Genomic DNA, 21,386 nt, shown 5'->3' on the forward strand with positions numbered 1-21,386 from the left:
AGCCCTTTGAGCCCTCAACCTCTCACTCCCTCAGATACGAAGTACTTTAAACACTCTTTTGTGCTCATGGTCAAAGTTAGAGCGATCGATGGGTAGACTTTTTCAGCCTGGGCAACTGCAGGAGAAATCAGCTTCACACAAATCAGTTAACCCTCAATTCAGTGTGAGCAGCTTTTCACACTCACTCGTTAAAAACAGGTGAGAGTGTCCAGGAAGAAGACAGCAGTCACAACTCATCTGGAATGGAGTGTGGGAGGAGAAAGAATCTTACCAGTGCACCCAAAAGAGGACTGGTGCCCAGGGAGTTGCTGGAAGGAAGGAAGGAAGGAAGGAAGGAAGGAAGGAAGGAAGGAAGGAAGGAAGGGAAGGGGAGGGGAGGGGAGGGGAGGGGAGGGGAGGGGAGGGGAGGGGAGGGGAGGGGACTAGGAGAAAAAGTTGGAGGAGGGGACTAGGAAAGAGATGAAAGAACAAGAAAGTGGGGAGATGAGGGGGTAGAAAATGGAGAAGTTGGGGAGAGGGTCTCTGACATGGAGTGAAGCAGGGCTCATGCCACAGAGTTTTACCTTCTTGCTGCTACTGGCTATCTGGGTAGCAAAGGTTCTGAAACTGGCCACTTTGCATATGTGCCCAGGGGAGGCAGGGAGAAGGAAACACGATGTGCTCAAAAGTGCCCCCTTTCTCCCCTTCCCTCCAGAATATGCAAAGCAGCCAGTTGGACCCTATATGCAGCACATCTCAGGAGCAAACTGCTCGAGGGGGAGAAATCTTTTTATTTCCTATGGCTTCCACATTTCCAGACATTTCACCTCTCTATGCCTTGGCCTACCTGCAGCTGCGTGTCGAGGTCGTCCCGCTGGGCAGCCAGTGCCTCCTTCTCACTCTGACGCTGCTGCAGCTCTGCCCCCAACGCTGCCGCCTGATCTCGCATCAGATTCATCTCTTGGGTCTTAGATGTCTGGATCTATCGGGTCAGAGGGAAAGAGAGAGGCCTTAGGACTGGCTGAGGAAATCACATGAGGCATGTACCCCCCCCCCCAAACTGCACTTGGCATTCTGGGACTTACAGACCTAGAAATGGCTTCAAGAGTCCCCTGTCCCTGCAAATACCCAGCCACATCTCAAAGACTGGGTTCGCTCAACATGCAAAACCCACATTCAGTGGGGCTCCTCAGACAACACACTAAGCCACACTCAGTGGTTGAGGGTGGGTTGTTGAACTGTGGGTTATCTGTTGAACCATGGGTTAGCGTGTGGTCTGAACCCAGACAAGGTGACTTGTTAACCACACAGTGTGGCTTGTTAACCACCCTGAACAACCCAACAACAAACCATGGGTTCTCAAGATGGCTAGTTTGAGGGAAAAAAAGCTACACTGCATGGTTAACAAGTCACCCTGCAGAAAATGTCCTGGGTTCAGACATGCTAACCCATGGTCCAAGAAACAACCCACGGTTCAACCACTGAGTGTGGGTTAGCACATTGTGCAAACAGCTCCAGTGTGACATCCAAAAGGCCAATGCCTCCTGTGTTTCCTTTACCTTTTAGCCTCACTAGAAAACTGACTTTCCTCGGCTTTCCAGGTTTGTTGTTAACCAGAATTTTTAAACCAGCTTCAAACCCTAGTGATGGAAGGGACCATGGTGAGCATTAACTACAGTTAAGGAGGCCACAGACATATTCCTTAAGCACAGAGGATAATTTCTATTCAAGAAGGGAGGAACTAGAGAGAGGAAGTATATAAATCTGCAGTCTGCTCCTCATCTCTTAATCATGGTTAGAAATTTCGGAACATGCACCAGGCCAAATCAGGTGTTCATCTATAAATGCCCAGAACATACGAAAAGTATTTAAGGTTCCAGAAGATTCTTGGACGTTTTTGTGGTTTCCTTTCTGGAGTTAATTCTATATTCCAGAATGGAGAATTGGCAAAGCAACTTAATTTGGGCTAGCTTTAGGTGGCTGAGGCAGAGGTTTTAGCACTAGCACAATTTTTATCTGCTTCTCACAGGTCTATTATACACAAAGAGATTGCAGAAAGATGGGGCAATTTTCAACTGTCCCATTTAAAAAAACAAATCAAACAAAACAAAACCAGAAAAATCAAACCAGGAATCTCAGAACAGCAGCCCTTTGGTTTGACACACAAGGGGCACACTGCAGCCGTAACCAGCTTTGCGCCACTGAAAATGCAGAACTCACAATGATTTGTGCGGCACTCTGAACAAAGAAAATAGCTCTTGCGCTTATCCTCAATGACCACTGAAACAAAGGGCACTTATGCCCATTTTATGGACAACAAACTAAAACAAGAAACCAGAGGCTGAGAAAAGGAGGCTCTTCCACAACCACCCTGCAAGGTCAGGCTTGCTTTCCCAAAAGATGCCTGAAGACAGTTATGTTGCCTGCATCCGTGCAGTGATGTCACACAATTCTGCATTATGCCCTCCCCTGCCAACCTGCCCTCCATACTCTCCTAAGCCAAGGCACTGGAACAGGTTGACCAGCACTGTCCTGAAGAATCTCAGATCTGTGCCTTGGGCTAAGGTGAGGAAGCTGGAGGCCAAACCTAGCACCTGGATCTTTCCATCTGCCTCTGCAGCATAGCCCCTGACCCTCACAGACGCACATATAATAGCTTACGATTATGCCACCTCAGCCCCTTTCTCCCAAGCTCAGAGGATGGCCTAAAGGGCTCTTGAGGCTCCTCGGCGGCAGCATGGACAGCGCAAGAGGCTTGGGCAAAGCCCTCCAGGGCGGGCAACTTGTGGCCAGCCAGACATTTTGGCCTACAACTCCCATCAGCCCTAGCCAGCATAGCCAACGCTGAGGGATGATGGGAGTTGAAGGCCAAAATATGTGGAGGGCCACAAATTGCTTTAAGCACTTCACAAAATGCAAAAAGAGAACATATCCTCAAAGGTCCCAAAGGGAACGTCTTTATTTGAACCCAAAGCATTTCAGAGACAAAAGCTCCTTTGACAGGGGCAATCTTATAAAATGCAAATGCTGAAAACGGGGCAAGGGTGCAATGCTATGCACATTAGACAGAAAAAGTACTACAATTCCCACCATTCCCCAGCCAGTGGTGCTGGCTGGGCATTGCTGGAGTTGTAGGACTTTTTTTTCTGTCTAAACATGCATAGGATGGTGCCCTAAGCCAGCTTACGAAGGCGGTGGCTATCTTTCATATACCACCAAGACCTTGGATTCAAAGAAGGAAGTGTTCTTTTGGCACCTTTGAGAATACGCTCTCTTTTTGCATTTCGTTCAGTCCAGGTGCCTCCCCTCTGGTTTTTGCTTGTCTGCTTTAAGCACTTCAGCCACTCACTCTCGCGTGCAACCAAGAGACAAGGGAATAAGGGCATAAGAACAGCCGTGCTGGATCAGACGAAGGGTCCAATTGTCCCCCATTCTGTTCACACCGTGGCCAACTAGCTGCCCATGGAAACCCACAAGCAGGACATGAATGGTAGTGAGCAGGGCCTAACTGTAGGCACTGCCGCTGTTCACACTATGAAGTATGCATTTGTGTGCGCTTGCACGTGTGGAGACTGAAGACCCCTTTGCCTTCATCTTGGCTCGCATGGGGATTAATCAGTGCCAATGTCACTGGCCCTTCAGCTGAAAATATCACACACACACACACAGTTAAAAAATAATTGTTACCTAAGGCTTTACCACCCTGCTTTCCATCGCCCCCACCCTCTACCACCCTCTGAGCACTTTGCTCCCACAGAGGAGGGCTCTGTACCTGTTCTAACGCTGCCAGATTGGTTCTCAGAGCATCGTTTTCAGACAGAATGGTCTCAACCTGCTCCTGGCTCTCCGCACTTTGGCAAGCAACCTGATGCCCCACAAGGCAGAGGATGGGCGAAGGAAAGGAACCAGAGAGAGAGGGAGAGCGGGGACAAAGCAGAGAGAAAAGCAGAGGGGGGGGAAGGAGAGAGAAAAGATTAAAAATACAGAGCAGAACACAGAGGGGGTGGCAACACTGTGCTAAGGAGTTTTAAGGAAAAGCAAGATTCTTCTCCTCGGAAACTAAATTTTAGAAAACTGACATGAATTGCAATTTAAAAGAAAAGAAAGACGAACAAAACAAAGCATATTTCATCTACACAGTCATTAAGACAAGCCACGATTATTAAAGACTCAAAATTAGAACAGAATGTATCTGTGGTGGAGGGTTGAGAAATGCAAATTAAGACTGGGGAGGGGAAGCCCCTGAGGGGGCCTAAGGAAAGAAATGTGAAAGACGAACAGGTAGGAAAAGAATCACTGAATGTTAGGGCTCAGGGAGGGGCCTGAAGGCAGCGGTGCATCCAGAACAGGCTTTTGGGGCAGGAGTCAAGTGCCCCACTGAGCAGAATGGGCCTCAAACACAGCAATGCTGACTTATCATATTTTGAAGTGAAGTAATCCACTTTATTTATTTATTTATTTATTGCATTTCTATACCGCCCAATAGCCAAAGCTCTCTGGGCGGTTCACAACAATTAAAACCACAAAATACAGAAAAAATACAATATAAAATTTTAAAGTTTAAAACTACAGTACAAAAGCAAAACCAAAATAAAACCTAATAGCAATGCAGAGATTTACAATACAAAACAGATTTAAAACAAGAGAACTAGAAGACTAAAATCCCTGGGAAAATAAAAAAGGTCTTCACCTGGTGCTGGAAAGAGTACAATGCAGGCGAGCATCTCAGGGATGCCTGCATTGTACTCTTTCCAGCACCAGGTGAAGACCTTTTTTATCTCATTCCACAACCAGGAATTGTGGTTCCACAACCAGAGCATCTCATTCCACAACCAGGGTGCCACAGCAGAAAAGGCCCTCATCTTGGTAGCTACCTGCCTCATCAAAAGAGGGATTGGGGCCCTGGAAGACCATTAAGTCCACAGTCTGAAACGACCTAGCTGCACCACTGCCTGAAGGACATACAGAGAAACCACTGGGCCTTGAGCTGGGGCCCTCCATGCACAAATTCATCCATGTTGCCTATGGCACTCTAGAACTCAGGCAGAATGAGAATAGCAGAAGACCTGGATGTTAGAACAGGAACCCCATGGTCAGACTGAGGCCACAGGCTAACAACCAAAGCATAAAGCTACCTAGATTGTGTGTCGCTCTGGCCCTGGAGCCATCTGCAGGCCCAGAAGAGAGTAGGAATGTGGACTGTGACTGGCAGGTTTAAACAGGCCAGGCCAAACATAAATACTTGCACCCGGGCCTTTTGCTTTTCCCTGATCAACGGTGCTGAGCTTCCTGCCTGCTGTATTCCAGATTTCAACTCTACCCCTTACCAGCAAGGTCCCGGGGTTAGAGAACAAACTCTCCAAGTTTGGGCAGTGGACCAACCCTGACACATTGTGAACAAAGAGCCCCCACTTCTGTACATTTTAAAGCAAGGGTACAGAACCTCAAGCCTGGGGAACAAATCCAGCCTGCTGGGGTCCCCCATCTGGTCCTCCAGGATTCCCCAGTTAGCCACGCCCCCTCCCCTAGCCCCCCCCCCGATCATTGGGTGGTTTTCTGGCTTTTGTGCATCCCCGCCCCCATCCCTACCCCATTCTAAAAGGCTGAGATGCCTCTCTCAAGATTTAATAACTAGCAGGAAGGGCTTTAAGCTAATACATGCTGGTATGGTTTGTCTCTTGGCCCCGCCCCTTTTGCCCTCAGCCCCGCCCACCACTGGAATGCATCTCCCAAGAGATTCGCCAAGATGGAATCCGGCCCTCAGACTGAAAGAGGTTCTGCACCCCTGTTTTAAAGGAAGGACTTTTAAAAAGGCTCAAGCAAGCAAGCCAATCTCCACACCCCTGGGAACGCAGAAAATCTCCAGGTGATTACTGTGCCAGTCTGACCAGGAAGCAGGTGGAGAAAACCCTTTAAGATCCTTCTCTAATAGGACAGTCAGCTTGGCATCAGGGATGAAGAAAAGCTCATCTGCCTAGCCTATCAGAGAGAAGCTTCTCTTTAGCCTCTACCTCACACAGACTCACATTCAGAGCTGGGAAACTCAGGAGCCAATCCAAAGCGCCAGCATCAGGATTTTAGGAGCCTGGGAGTTTTCACAGGTCACATCCAAAGCTGTGTGTTCCATGTTCCTGTAGCCATGCCACCCACCCACCCACCGAAATGGGTGCAGAATTCAGTATCCTGAGAAAACACAGCTTACACTAAAAAAAGTAGTCCTTAAGATTGTGAAACTTGGCTTTAAGAAGTGTGCAGGAAACACCTTGTGAAATCTCAAATGCTGCAGTATAGAGATTTCCCATGGGTAGGGGAGGCCTGGCATCAGTGACTGGCATAGTTGGACACATACTGAGGCCTACACACCGGGGGGGACCACCCTTGGAGGGAAGGAATCAAACACCAACACCAACACCTGAGGTGGACCACTATGCAAATTTGCATAATTTATTCCAGGTACAGAACTCAGTTTTTCTCTGCACAGAATCTGGGTTATAGCTTTTAGTGCACAATATGTAAAGCTCAGCTCCTAACTCAAAGGAATGGGGAAACACACGTTAGGTGGGGAAGTTAAGGGATGGATAGAAAGGACCATTCTTAATTCCACCGAGGCACAAGATTTTAAAAAGTCATTAGATATTCTCAATATATCGAGTCTGATCTTAAGTCTTTGTTCCCACTTTCGCTACTTGTTAACTTTGACGCCTTATTCATTTTCTGATCCCTAATTTTAGAATGTGTAGACGGCATAATGAAAACATGCACTGGGATTTTTTAAAAAATAAACATGAAACATGTGTTTTGAAGAGGAACTGAGATGCAGAAGAGAGGATGTGAAAGCCAACATGCAGTACAAGAAATCCCCATGAGGGATTTACAGATCAGCAATCAGTAACCAAAAGCTAACGGAAATCACAACATTTAAGAGACAATCTCCTCCCCTATGAGAGTCATGACTGATTTGATATATGTATACACCACCTTTTAGGATAGCTCCTTACAAGGTAAGATGCAAAAATTAAAAATAGTAAGAGCGCAGTCCTAAACCACCAGCACCCAGATGCTGATGGCTGGAGGAATTTAGGATGGCAGGTAGGGATTTATGGATTTTTAAAAATCTGTTCTGTCTGTATTTCTTTTGTTCCCTCATCCACAAAAGACGTTCCAAGGTGTCTTTTCTTCCAACATCCGCTCACTGACAGAACTGGATTTTTAAAAAACCAGAATGTCATTTTACATTCGCTAATGCGCAGTAGCACTAATGCACTACTTTGCATAGTTAATTAGTGCTAATGTGCATTAATCAGTGCGGATTAGCATATCTGTGCAAGTGCCCATCAGCGCTCATGCACACTTGCGCTAATATGCGAATGCACATTCGCGCAAATCCTCCTCCAAAGTGAAAAGTCCACAGAATCCAAAGGACTCGGAAAAAGATGGTCTGCTGAGGAATCTGCGGGTCAGATTCATAGAAATCTGTTGATTCTGTTGCGAAGTTCTCCAACATCCCTAATGGCGGGTTAGTCTCTCCCTGCCAGCAGAGAGAAGTGCCAGTGGTGGTGTGTGTGTGTGTGTGGGGGGGGGGTGTGCTGCTGCAGTGGAGGCTCCCGCTGTGCCTGGGCAGCGGTAACAGGCAGAAAGCCCCAACATGGTGCATTCTGTGGGCGGGGAGGAGCCGGCTTTGAGTCCCTTGGATTCAAAGCTGCTCTGGTCCTGTCAGCCACACCAGCACTGAAGCTGCTGCTGCAGCCAATTCCCACCCCCTTGCTGTCAAAGGGGGAGAAAGTGTAAATACACAGCTTCTCCAGGCTACTTCTCAGCTTTTGCCCTGGCCAACTCAGGTAAGCAGATCCGCCTCATTGCTCCCCACTGCTCCCACTCTGGACTGTGCTGCTCAACACTGCATAATCAATAAAAATACTAAAATCTCAGTGGAACAAAAACACCACCGCTCAGCTAAAGTGTTTTCTTAAAAATCACATACCAGCACATCCAAGTTAAAATTAATCATGAAACAAGTGAAGCAAAGAAGCTCAAGACTTAAGTTCACACAAAAACAGCAAAGAGGCATTTTCTGTATGCAAACAGCTTAGAGATTTTATAATATTAAGCAGTATATAACTATTCTTTATCAAGTCAATCTATAAAAATAACCTGTTCCTGGGCTGTACCACTTCAGGTGGGGAACAGATGAGTGAATGCTCATACATACAGAAGTAACTCCCTGCACATATAAAGCTAGATTGTCAAGAGACAGAAGAGCTCAAGCAGAGCCTTCCCCCTGAAATGCTAGCTTTCGGTGCGCAAGGAATGATTCACGTGCAACCCCTTCTCCAACAGCCTGAAGTTTTATCATGTTGCCAGCTGTTTGGGTGAAATAAGACAACAAGGTGCACAAGAGGAACCAAGATTCTGGACCTGACGTCCTCAGGATGGCAAGATCACAAACGTGGCTGGCAGATCAGTAGGAACGTCCTTTTCAGAGAAAGTCCCAGCGTGATCTTGGCACCATCTTTGGAGTTAAAGCGAAGGAGAGAGAGCAATGTCCTCTAGAAGACATATCGGACAAAATGAACTGGGTTCATTTGCAGACGCATTTCATGTCCTCTAAGCTGGGATCAGTTGATAGCAAACAGGCACATTTATGTACGTATTGCTGTTTCCCTCATTACACCCCGCTTCAAAGACAGGAGTTAACTGTGTCGACCTTGACTGTTCCGATTTGCATCGACTTTCGATCACTTGAGACTGGAGAAAACCAGCGCTGAAACTTTCTCTACAATCCTCAGGACAGAAAACTGTTCTGCCTCTTCTCACACCCAGTGCAACCTCAAGATCTGAAGTTATGACTCTTCCCTTCCTATCTGGAGCCGTGGGAGATGACCTGAACTAGAAAAAAGTATATGGAATGGGGTGAACTTGCACCTCAACATAGCATCCTTTTGGGGTATTATTATTATTATTATTATTTTTATTATTATTATTATTTATTTCATTTCTATACCGCCCAATAGCCAAAGCTCTCTGGGCGGTTCACAAAAATTAAAACCAAACAACACACAATAAAACAATTTAAAATATATAGAACATTAAAACCACAACCACTGTTGTAACCACTGTCAGTGGGTAACCACTGGTCACGTTTTACTTCAATGTACAGCGTATTATTCCATTGCTTCTTCCATATTGTGCTGCTCAACAAACTGAGAGATTTCCTCTCTTCTTTGGCAGCGGATGGCTTGGCTCACTTGCTCTGCTCCGCCACACCTCTTTGCTCCGCAAGCACTTTCGATGCTCCTGTTCGCTTATGTGCAACACCCCAGGGGTCCATCTGTGGGGCAGGGGGATGGCACTGTGAAGACCGTGGCTTGTAGTAAATCAGGGGTGCAAAACCTCTTTCAGCCCAAGGGCGGAATCCCATTCCAGAGAACTGGTGGGTGGGGCCAAAGGCAAAGGGGTGGGGCCAAAATACCAGCCTATTGTAGCTTAAAGCTCCTATTGCCAATCATTAAGCCTTAGGAGAGGCAACCTTTTAGAATGGGGGAAAATAGTACAAAAACTGGGAAACAACCAATCAGCAGTTGGGAAAGGGGGTGGGGCCAGGGGAAGGAGGCGTGGCCTTCTGGGGAATCCCAGTCAGCCAGACTAGGAGCCCAGAAGGGTCAGATTTGCCCCCCAGGCCTGACGGTCTGCACCCCTGCAGTAGAGATTTAGCCTCCATTATCCTTTGATCCATGATCACCTTTTGATTCCATATTAATGTCCTCTCATGGTCCAGCTATATATTGACACTTGTTTGCTCCAGTCCTGTTTTCTAAACTTTGCACTGGGGACAAATACATTTTAAAAATTAAAACAAAATATTGGAAGACACACTTTACTTCTACACCAAAGAGCTAGGAGTGTGAGAGAGTAGCCCACTCTCAGAAGCCCACCCTTGTGCTTCTGCACAAGTCACTGTTTTGAACTGGAAGAAAGAAAGCCTAAAGCACAGACTCATGAAGAGAAGCAATAGACAGCCTCCTCTTAAAGCAGGTTATTTTCTATGTCTCTGCATTGCAAGTGATGCAGAGATACAGCAGGATTACTTGGCCCCAGCTGAGGCAGACTGCCCTCGGCATTGCCTCCTACCAGTGACTCATGCAGAGATGCATTAGGTAGCCTCCTGTGTGGGTGGGTGCTTTGGTCTTACAGCAACCTTCAATTATTTAAATTGACTTCTCACAGCACACTAGCAATTCTCTTGGCAATGCAGTCTGGGAATTCAACTCAATGTTTTTTTGAAAAAGAGAAATGCATACTTTAAGGCCTAGATATCTAAATCCCCTCCCCTTTTCCAAGGAGCTCCGAACTTCCAGACACGCTGAGAAGCATTACAGTGCAATCCTGTGCATGTTTACTCAAAAGTAACTTCTACCAAGTTCAACCAGACTTATTCCGAAGAAAACATGCACGGGACCCTAACCCAAAGAAACAGCAAACTGAATCCAGATTTCTTTTAGAAAATACACAATAGGACAGAACATTGTATACACTGGGAAGCATACCTGGAAAGGGAGGAAGACATAATATGTAATGGATCAAGAAAAAGAACATAAGCATAGAAAATGGGGTGGGGGGTGGGAGTACAGGAGCATAAAGCCAATGGTGCAATGCACTGAATTAAGTGAAGGGAATAGTAGGTAAATAACTTTGTGGAAAGAAACAACTCTTCATATTGTCAAGACAGCCAGGTGAGCCTCTATCCAGGTGTTTCAAAAAACAAACATGAGCGGGTTGGACTAACATTACAATTAACCAACTAATTCGCCCTGCCTGCCATAGGACTGTGCTTAAGCCATGAAAGTTTTGTGGCGGGAGGGAGGTACAGAATGTGGTAGTTCTGTTTAAGAAGCTACAAGTTTCTAGCCCTTATGTCTGTGAAGGTGTGCTTGGAACTGTGCGAGCAATGCCCCCTGGAATCTCAAAACCCAGAGGAATGGCTGAATAAAATTTTCAATGCTTAGGGGTAGGGTGGAGTTGTCTTTGTCCATCCCAAGGAAAGCAGAACCAGAACTATATATAATAGAAAATATGCAAATACAGGTCACAGAATTCCACTTTTCTTGGTTTTCCTCCTTTAAAAAAACAACTCTGGAGTTTGCCCAGCCTTGGCCATAAGGCAGCACACACTTCCGAACAGAGAGATGAATTACTTCACACAGACTCACAAGAACAAAAAGACACATGTCTTGCCATGTCATTATAGCTTGAAACAGGCCAGAGTTTCTCATGAAGGGACCCTTGCTTGTGTGTGTGGGGGGGGGGGGGCGTGAAGGGAAGGGACAACTCACTTGGTCCTGTAGAGCCTGCAGGGCTACTTCATGCTCTTTCCGACAGTTCTGCAGTTGGTCCTTTAAATCTGAGCAGCCCTGCAAAGGAAGGAAGGAATGAGTTAATCAGGGAGTAAGTTTCAGGGGGAAGATTTCACTATCGCCCCCCCCCCCCTCCAATAGGGACATTTCACCAGTCACACACCTGGGTAGAGAGAAGAACTATGTCAATAAGAACTAGTCAGCAGGGAACTACCTCAGAACTAACAAGAGGTACAGGGCATGGATGGTAGCTTCTACTTTTTCTTTTTTTAAAGGCTGTCCTATCCTCTAGCACAGATAACAACATGCCTGTTATCACCGGGCACATCTGTGCTGCATCCAATTTAACCATTGTGGCTTTTGCCCAAGGAATTCTGGGAACTATAGCTTCGTCAGGTGCTAAAAATTATCTGCTGGAGAACCTCAGCTCCCTTACAGAACTACACTTCCCAGGTTTCCTTAGGAGAAGCTGTGGCAGTTAACCAAGGCAATGTGGACATGCTTTTAACCATGCTAGGCCACAATTATTCCCACTGTACCGATTACAGAGAGCAGAGGCTGGAGGGAAAGGGGTGAGGAGCTGAGCTTTGAACCAAGGGCTCTCCTGTGATAAAACCAAAGACTAAGTCATAGGTATCGTAGAATCCTAGGGTCAGAAGGGGCCTACAAGGCCATCGAGTCCAACCCCCTGCTCAGTGCAGGAAGCCTGATTCCCAGGCGGTCTCCCATCCAGGTACTAACCAGGGCTGACCCTGCTTACTTGGTCAAGAGATTTTCCTGTTGAAGGGGCAAAGTTCCTGGACTTCATTTCTGACCCATGAGGATCAGGCCAGCTCGCCCATGTCCTGGTGGTGGCTGAAACTGGGAATCAGAACCCTTCAGTGCAGAGAAGGGTGACTCCTACCTGGTTTGCTGTCTGTAGCTCCTGCTGCAGCTTCTGGTTGCGAACTTGCAGGGATTTGAGCTCCTCCTCCTTCCGCTGTTGGATCTCTTCGATTTTGGTCCTGAAAGGTGGGAGCAAGGGCTTGTTTCCACAGAAGGGACACCAAGGTGAGGTACATCCCTTTCGATCCCAAGCCACTCATATCCTTAAGCCTCAGCGCTGCAGCCTGGTTATTCTCACCACTGTTTCAAGCTCCCTCTATTTATGATTAATAACGTTGACAGCATCTCTTCTCTTGCACCTTCTTCCTTCTGCTGGAAGTGCCCTCTCCTCCTTCCCCCCATGCTTTCAGTATTACTACTTCCAGCACCTGAAACACTCATGAATAAACACTTCTCAGCACCCACCTCTTTAGCATATTTTTTCCTGATCCACCTAACACCCCATATCCAGAGTTGAACATTCCAAGAAAACATAACACACTGGTTAAAATCTGCATCGAGCCATAAAACGCTGGATCTGGTAACCTATCTAAACTATGCACATCAGCATAATTCGTTCTGCAATTTGTACCGCTTTATGTAGTTTATTCTGGACTTGCTAGTCTGGGGGCAGGAGAGCAACAAATGATGTTGAAGACCCACCCTAAATCACAAGAAATCCAAAGGCCACTCTAAGCACTTTTGCATTTAATATGCAGGTTTTAAAAAATGCAAACAGGACCAGGCAATGGGGGATTTCTTCCCAATCCAGTCTGCAATCTGTCTTCTGCTTACAAGGGAATGGACCTCCTCTGTGGCCGCACCCAGACTGTGCAACTCCCGGCCCCAACAGCTTCAGCCACAGTTTGTCATCCAACGTTGAAAAGCTAAGTTTGCTTAGGCAAGCATTTGGTTTGCCTAATTTGATGTTTTCAGGGTGCAATCCTATGCATGGTTAGACAGAAAAAGGTCCTACAACTCTCAGCATTCCCCAGCCATGCATGGCTAGCTGGGGAATGCTGGGAGTTGTAAGCCTTTTTTCTGTCTAAACATGCATAGGATTGCGCCCTTAGTCTGTCTATTATATAGCTCTGCTCTACTGTGGTTTTGATTTTTACCTGGTTCACAAGTCATGACAACCTACAGTACAGGTTGAGTATGGGTTGTCATTGAATCATGGGTTGTTAGGTTGTCGTTATGTGCAAACCCTTAACAACTATGGGTTGTGAACCATGAACAACCCAGGAAGAGAACCCATGGTTTGTTGTTGGGCTGTGAACTCTGGGTTGCTTGTGGTTAACAACCCATAGTTAAACGATAGTGCAGGGTTCGCGCGTAATGACAACCCACGATTCAACAACCCATTCTCAACTCATACTCTGGTTTATCATTACATGCAAATCAGGTCGTTGTATTACAGCCTTCCCCAACCTGGTACCCTCCAGATTTACTCAACTTCAACTCCCTTCAGCCTCAGTCAGCATGGCTAATGGTTTTGAATTCTGGGAATTGTAGTCCCAAACATCTGGGGGGTGGGCACAAGGTTGGGGAAGGTTGAATGTGTTCTTTGTATTGCTTTTCACATCTTCATAAGCTGCCCTGGGCTTCCTTTAAGAGCAGAAAGCCAGGGTATTGAGTAAATAAGTAAAAGAATGTGTGTGTGTTGGGGAGATGGGCGGGGAGATTGCCTCCAATTGTCCTTCAGGAGGCTGGGAAGAACGTGACATTCCTAGGTGTGGGGCAACATGAGGTTCTGAGGCTTTCTGCGCACCCAACTGCCTCTGCTCCAGCCCAGCTAGGCGTGAGATGCAGCTCATTCTGAGCCATCGACTGGTCTGCTCAGCTGAACTCCTTGGGTTCACACTGCCAGGTCCGAAGTCAGAGGTACTGAACTTCTTTCAGCCCAAGGGCCAAATTCCATTTCAGAGAAGCTCTCAGGGTCCACATTCCAGTGGTGGGCGGGGCCAAAGGCAACAGGAGGTGGGGCCAAAAATACCAGCCCATTTTAGCTTGACGCTCTTGCTGCCAGGAGCTCCGCCTGAGGGAAAAAATACTGTGCAAAATCAAAGGAGGCCAGCAAACAATTGGTGGCTGGGGGAGAGGGGCATGGCTCTCAGGGGAACCCTGGAGAGCCAGATTTGGCCCATGGGCTTGAAAGTCAATACCCCTGGCTTTATGTAATGCCACCACAGGATGCTGTGACCTCCTGCTGGTTAGGACTGTGGCACTGACAGTGACCCCCAGCTCAGTGCCTTTACTGCTGCTGCTTCACCATCACTCTGACGAGGAGACCCAGCGAACTTTGAAAAGTCATACCCGCCTCTCTCCCTCCGCCCCACAACACCCAGGTGCTTCTCCTACAGGCTTGTCTGAATTCTGCATCAAACACAGCTTCGAGTCAGTGCCCAGGCTGAAACTCGAGGTCGCCTGCTCTGTACCTGCTGTCATTGTAGAGCGCTTCTTTTTCCGTCTGAAGCCGCAGAAAACTAAGAAGAGGAAGCAAGGCACGGGAAAAGTTGAACATGCAAACCCCAATCCTGAAATCTGTGATCAGAATACACGATGCAAATAAACTGCACAGCCACATATTGGCTTATTTTACATTGATGCATTCTGCTCCCCAAGGCTGAAGGTTTCAAAGAATTTCAAGAGGGGCCTGTCTCTGCCCCCCCTTTATATATTGCCTGCTGAAAGGTGAAAACAGAGCGGCGTTTGGAATACAGTGCTTTATTTCTGTCCCCCCCCCCCCCCGTTAAACTGGTCTTGTTTATGATGGGTGTAAGGAAGGAGGGGGAGCGTGCCTTGTCATCCCATCCCACCCAGCATCAGCCACATCCCATTCCTTCTCCTCTTTCACTCCTGGTTCAGTCCTTGACTAGAGAGTGCCACAGAACCCCTTTGCCCTTGCTCTGCCTTCTTGTCCTGTTGTATGCAGTTTCCCAGCCACACCAGCTTCATGCCTCTCTTGCCTTGCTTGTTTGTAGGGCCTTGCTCATGAGCAGGCCACCATCCAACTCAAGGAAACTGGCCCCGCAGTCTCTGGGGTGGGGCTGCAGCTTTCCCTGTGGCTCTCATCATGCAGCATTCCATCTCCTTTTGCCATTCCTGTGATATACCCCATTTCCTTATCTATGGGGCTTTTGCCAGGTGGGGGTGCCCTCTGAACCCACGCAACAGGTATTGGTGGTTTTCTATAAGCTGCCTCGGGCAAACATTTCTTCGAAAGGGCACTTGATGAACTTAAAAAAAAACTCTAAGTCGAAAGGACCAGCAACTTGCTTTTTATAAAAACCAATGCAAAACAGTTGCAGCATGCCAGATCCCAGAAGTACATGGAATGGATATAGCCTGGCCTGTATACCCTCCTGGGGTGCTAACCCCCTGTTACAAGAGGCACATTTGATAGTGGAATAAGGCAGGAAGTCCAGCCTACTAGTAAGAAATAAATCCCATTCTCCACCCTAGTGGAGTCCATTTCCCTCCCAGGACTTACCTCTCCTGTTTCTTCTTTAGCTTCTCCGCAAACTGCATGGGAGAGAACAGGCTGTGAGTTCCCACTGGCAACAGCAATCATCCCTCATAATTGTCCCCATCAGCCTCCTTGCCCCAAGAAGTGGGGGGCATACACATCCAAGCCTCTCCTTACCTTGCTGAGTTCTTGCTGCAAACGGGAGGTCTCTGTTGTCTTGGATGCCTACAGGAGGGGGAAACGGAGACAAAGCAAACTTCTCTCTCTCAAGTGTTCAGACTGCTTTGCATACATTCTCTCAGAAATCCTTTCAACCACTCCACCAGATAGGACTATAAGGTAATAACTGGGACTGTTTTGCAGTGAACGAGAAGAGAGTGTCAAAGCTTGCGCTCTCTCTCTGCCACGAAATGAGAGCCAACGTAGGTGTCCCTTTCCCCATGCAAATGGCCAAAATCCACTCTACTGGATGTAAGAAACAAAAATAAGACTGTGTGTGTGCGCGCGCGCATGTGCACACGCGCACACACACACACACACACATACACACACACAAAGCACAGGACCTGGGGGAGAGAGCATCATGGTGGGGACTTATCCTCTTTTGAAAGGGAGGCCCCACCCTCCAGGAGCTCCCTGCAACATGCTCTCTCCAACCACTTCTCGCCCATCTTAATGGTGGCCATTTTGCCAGTAACAATTCTGAAATATTCAGCAATTTTCCTATTGTAGGCACTCCATATACCAGGGGTGGGCATTTTGTGGCCCTCCAGATGTTTCAGCCCACAATTCCCATCATCTCTCACCATTAGCTATGCTGCCTAGGACCGATGGAAGTTATAGGCCAAAATATCTGGGAGGCCACAAGTTGCCCACCCCTGCCATAAACATTCTCCATAAACCTTACCACAACTCTGTGTGGTAGGCCAAGACCATCCTCTCCATATTACCAATGCGGGATTAAGAGTGAGAGAGTTAGGCAAGAGTTAGGGGCTTGCCTAAGGCCACTCGAGGAGTCTGCGGCCGAGTTGAGATTCTGAATGAGGGGCTTCCCAGCTCACCACGCATTCTCGCAATCACTGCTCTAGACTGGCTCTCTGAGAGAGTGCAGCCCCAAGCTGACTGCCCTGTCACTATGACAACAGTGGCGAAGCGCCCCCCCACGTCACAGGACACAGTATCAAAGGGGTACTAGCCTTGCTGCCCAGCAACACCAACACATTCCTTGGTTCCATGAAATGTGGCCGTCACAAAGGAGCTGAGTAGGAAGGAGGACGTGAACATGAGCTGAGAAGGGGCCTCTCGAAGGGCCTTAGTGGCCTTCCCCAACCTGTTGCCCTCCAGATGTTTTGGACTTCAACTCTCATCTGCCCCAGCCAGCACAACCAATGGTCAGGAATTCTGGGAGCTGTAGTCCAAAACATTTGAAGAGCACCAGGTTGGAGGAGGTCAGGCTAGAGGCAACCAGGCCACAAACAGCTCCCCTGAAGCTCAGTTAGGTACGTGGAAGCGGAGGGAGAGAGAGGAGGAGGAAGGGAAGGAAGAGACAGAAAGTGGGATGCTGCTCAGCCTCTCCCCTTGGCCTGTCTGAGGTGCGAGCAGGAGCCCTGGGCCTAGAACCCAATGCTCCCAACAGAGTCCTGCCCGGCTCCCACATGCACTCTCAGGAAGATTTCTGGGAACAGAACTTGCATGTCGTTTGCATTCAGAAGGGGATGCAGAACACACACACACACCCCCCCCAAGCGCCAGGCGACCAGCCAAGGCCGCCAGACCCAGCTAGCCGCCAACACTCCCTCGAGAAGAGCAGTCCCGAAGGCAGCCCCTCACCTCCAAGCTTTGCAGCTGCTCCTTTAGGAGGATTTTCTCCTCCCGCTCCATCTGCCACTTCAGTTCCACCTCTGACAGCAGCTGCTGGGAGGGGCTGCTGCCGTCGGACGCCTGGGGCTCCGAATCCTCCAGGCCGGCAGGGTTAGGCTCCTCGGAGCCGTCGCCCTTCCCGCCACCTCGGTTCTCTGCCTGCCGGGTCACTTCCTTCTCATAGCGCTCCTGTAGAGCTGGAGAACAAGAGTCAGCTGCTCCCAATCACACCAGGGATGGGACGGGGGGGACACACTCTTCCAAATACTTGTGAAACCAGGGGTGGGGGCAGAAGGTAGATCTCCAGATGTTTCGGACATTCAACTCCCAGAAGCCCCTGCCAGCACTGCCAATCATCTGGACATCGGGAGATATACCTCCCCCCGCCTTGTTAAACCCAAACCAGGGTCCCCAGAGGCTGATCCCCATCTCCACCAACAGTCCCCCCCACCTGCTGAATTATTTAAAATCATGATTTAAACCCTGTGCCAAGCGCTTCACTGTCGTTGCTTTGCTTGCGCTCGCAAGGCCAAGAAAGGCTAACTGACTCAAGACCAACCAAATCAGCCCTGACAGGATTGGAGCTCCCACAAAAGCTCAATGTTATTCAACAACCGATATGTGGAATGGTTTGATTAACCACTCTTATTAAGTTATTTTCCCCTTTTGCTTTCCTTTGAATATTATTTTGTGTGTGTGTGTGGGGGGTTCCGCCCATGAGTTGGTCCTGAGGTGGGATCATTCAGGCAGTGGGTGTTATTGGGGGCGGGGGGGGGTGTTGGTAGAGTAAAGGAATGTAAGAAAAAGAAACAGAAATTCATGCAACCATGTCCAGGATTTGAGAACATTTATTTATGTTTAATCAGTACAAAGACACAGAATAGCGGACACCTGAAATATTGTTCTTTTGTGATATGAAACTAAAACCTAATAAAGAATTGTTTTAAAAAAACATTATTCATCAACCCCTAGCGCTGAGGATGGGGGGAACCCATGACAACCTAAGGTGACATCAGGAATCTCTCCCCAGAAGCCATTTGAGTTTCCCTGATTCCAGCCTCCCAGCAGCCCCAAGAAAGGGAAGCAGGAAGAGGCTGCTGCCAGGCTGGGCATCAGCTCCAGCAAGAGACCCTTGAATGAACCCTCCGGCCTGTTGAAGTTTTCTGCTCCTCCTTGCCTTGCTCGGCTTGGACCCTCCCTCACCCCTTCCCTCTTCTGCACCCAACCTGGCCTGCTGGCATGTTCCCCACTCATTGGCCCCCAGGCTTGCTTTCTTATCCAGTCCCACCACCTATGCATCCTGGCCTGCCCCGGACATGTGCAATGCAACACTGGCACAGCACAACATGATCAGGGCTGCAACTGGGCCCGTGTGGAGTGGCCACAGATAAACAACTCTTCTAGCCATTGCTTGTCTGGAAGGACTCATCCAGTTGTATATGCTCCACAGCAGGGGGCAGCAACCTTTTCAGCCCGAGGGCCAAATCCCATGCCAGAGAAACTCTCAAGGGCTGCATTCCAGAGGTGGGCGGGGCAGAAGGCAAAAGAGGGTGGGGCCAAAATACCAGCATATTGCAGCTCAAAGCTCTCACTGCCAGTAACTCAGCCTTAGGAGAGGCATTTCAACCTTTTAGAGTGGGGCAAAAACTGAACAAAAGCCAGGAAACCACCCAACAATTGGTGGTGGGGGGAAAGGGGGTGTGGTCTTCTGGAGAACCCTGGGGGCCTGGCCTGGGATCACAGCAGGGCTCAATTTGGCCCCTGAGGCTGAGGTTCTGCACCCCTGCAACAGACAAGGAACTCTCCCTGCAAGTGCCTGTCTGGAACAACGGTTCCGCTCGTACATGGGTTCCAACAGAGGTTCTCTGGGGTGCCCCTCTTTGGCCATCTTCCCCCACCTCCACCCCTGGGCTTCCCTGTTTTCGATCTGAATCCAGTCCAGCCATGCCATGTACCTGCCACATTCTTCTGCAGCGCAGAGTTTTCCGCCTGCAGCCTCAGCAGCTCCCCATCCACGGGGCTGGCTGCGGATGCCCCTTCAGTGGCAGTGGTGGCAGCCTCCCCTTCCCGGAGGCTCTTGTTCTCTTTCTCCAGCTGCTCGATCTGGGAGCACAGCTGGATTAGAGAGAGCAGAGGGTGACCTTTTAGCAGCAGCAGCCTGCCATCCCAGTTAACAAACTTGTGGGGAAACACCTGGGGCATAAATGGGCACCCAGCTGCACCCCGATCTTCCTCCCAAGAGCAAGCACCTCCTACCTCCACCCCTCCAAAAGGCAGTCATGAGCGACCGATCCGTTCCAATGCTTCTGATGCTCTTCTGTTCCTGTGACTGTTCTTTGGAGGGGGGCAGGCAAGGGGCGCCAGCTTCCCTCCTCACACAAGGGATCCAACTTTATACAGCTGGACGCAACCCAACGATCCCCTCAAACTCCCGAGGGTAAGATTCTGCCCCCCTTATCCAAAATACAACCAGCACAAAGAAAGCCGTTGCAAACAAGGTGCCTCCCGCTTGGAAAAGAATTTTGCAACGCCGTCTGGATCACTCAGCCTACATATTGCTGGGGGTTGGGAAGGGAAAAGCCTTGCAGTGGTGATACCAGCCAACCAGATTGTCCAGCTGGGGTGGTGGTGGAAGAGAGATCTCTTCACAAGCCCAAAGAAAGCCAAGCAGTCCGTTACATAGGAAGCTTGAAGGCTGGCCCTCTGGCACACCCATCCTGCTCTGTATCTGGTCCCTCGTTCTGGCTGGTTCCGATGCCCCAGGAAAAAAGGGTAGGGGAAAAAAAGACCTTGCTCGGGAAGGACAGGGAGAGATCCCTTTGTGACCATTGCTGAGAGTGCCAGATTAAAGAGATTATGCCACAGAAACAGTTGTCCTGCTCTGTTCTGACACCACACGGCACTGTCCTTTGGAGACCACGTTAGAGCTCCATGTGGCTTGTCAGCAGCTGCCCTCTACCAAAAGCCACTTTAAGCCACACAGCGCCATCTAGAGGGCCCCTTGTGCCATGGCAGCAGCAACTCCAGCAAGCTGGGTACCTTGGAGAGCTCCTGCATGAGGGTGCTGTTTTGCAGCCTGAAGTCGTCCTCCTGGCTGTGCAGTTTCCCCTGAAGCATTTCATTTTCACTAAGCAAGGCATCTACCTCCTGGGGGCAGGGGGGAAGAGAGAGACAGAGGAAGAGAGGTCAACAAATACTGCGTGAGACATCATCCCTGCAAGGTTCACCCTCCCTCCACCTGGGGGCAGCACGTAATCTGCAAGCAGATCAGAGCTCCTTCGCCTGTCTCTCAGCAATACCAGGAAACGGCCTCCCCTGTGAGCTTCCTGACATGCTCCGACGAAGATACAGGGCTGGCCAGACCTCCAGCAAGTTGCACTTTGCTACAGATGGAGAGCCAGCAGTCACGGGGTGGCTAGGAGAGAGACTGGATTGGGAGGAGCAGGTGGAACAGAGCCCCGTTTTACATTTAGTACGAGGGTGCAGAACCTCTGGCCCTCCACAGAGTTCCCCAGAGGGCCACGATCCTTTCCCCTGACCATGGACCGTTTGGTGGTTTCCTGGCCTTCGTGCCGTTTTTCACCCATTCCAAAGGGCTGAAGTGCTTCTCCTAAGGCTTAGCTGCTGGCAGTAAGAGCTTTATGCTACGATAGGCTGGTATTTTTAGCCCTTGTCCCACTTGCCCTGCCCACCACTGGGATGCGGCCCCCGAGACCTTCTCCAAAACGGAACTGGGCCAAGAGGTTCAACACCCCTGCTTTAGTGGAAGAGGTTTGGAAGGGATTTTCCCGATACGGACCGCCGTCACCCCCCACTTCTTTTCTTCAACTCAGACTTACAAAGTATCATTATACCAAAATCAT

General features: G+C 48.9%; 1 protein-coding gene across 6 annotated transcripts in view; it reads right to left on the reverse strand.

The window, feature by feature from the left end:
* The window catches only part of GRIPAP1 (GRIP1 associated protein 1), a 66,019-nt gene that overhangs the window by 36,334 nt on the left and 8,299 nt on the right, over positions 1 to 21,386 (reverse strand). For 4 of the 6 annotated variants that reach the window (XM_084836196.1, XM_084836191.1, XM_084836193.1 and 1 more), the window contains exons 5-14: positions 20,563 to 20,670; positions 19,479 to 19,638; positions 17,494 to 17,720; positions 15,841 to 15,888; positions 15,688 to 15,719; positions 14,633 to 14,680; positions 12,235 to 12,334; positions 11,310 to 11,387; positions 3,752 to 3,844; positions 827 to 961 (exon numbers count right to left, since the gene is read on the reverse strand). In XM_084836196.1, the coding sequence (XP_084692322.1) occupies positions 827 to 961; positions 3,752 to 3,844; positions 11,310 to 11,387; positions 12,235 to 12,334; positions 14,633 to 14,680; positions 15,688 to 15,719; positions 15,841 to 15,888; positions 17,494 to 17,720; positions 19,479 to 19,638; positions 20,563 to 20,640 (999 nt within the window). In that variant the 5' untranslated portion in view covers positions 20,641 to 20,670. The remainder of the gene's footprint in view (positions 1 to 826; positions 962 to 3,751; positions 3,845 to 11,309; positions 11,388 to 12,234; positions 12,335 to 14,632; positions 14,681 to 15,687; positions 15,720 to 15,840; positions 15,889 to 17,493; positions 17,721 to 19,478; positions 19,639 to 20,562; positions 20,671 to 21,386) is intronic. The other 2 variants (XM_084836194.1, XM_084836195.1) reach the window with 1 other exon arrangement.

This window comes from Heloderma suspectum, chromosome 2 (genome assembly GCF_057233095.1).
Source record: "Heloderma suspectum isolate Gila_16-S chromosome 2, 16-S_ref, whole genome shotgun sequence".
NCBI lineage: Eukaryota > Metazoa > Chordata > Lepidosauria > Squamata > Helodermatidae > Heloderma > Heloderma suspectum.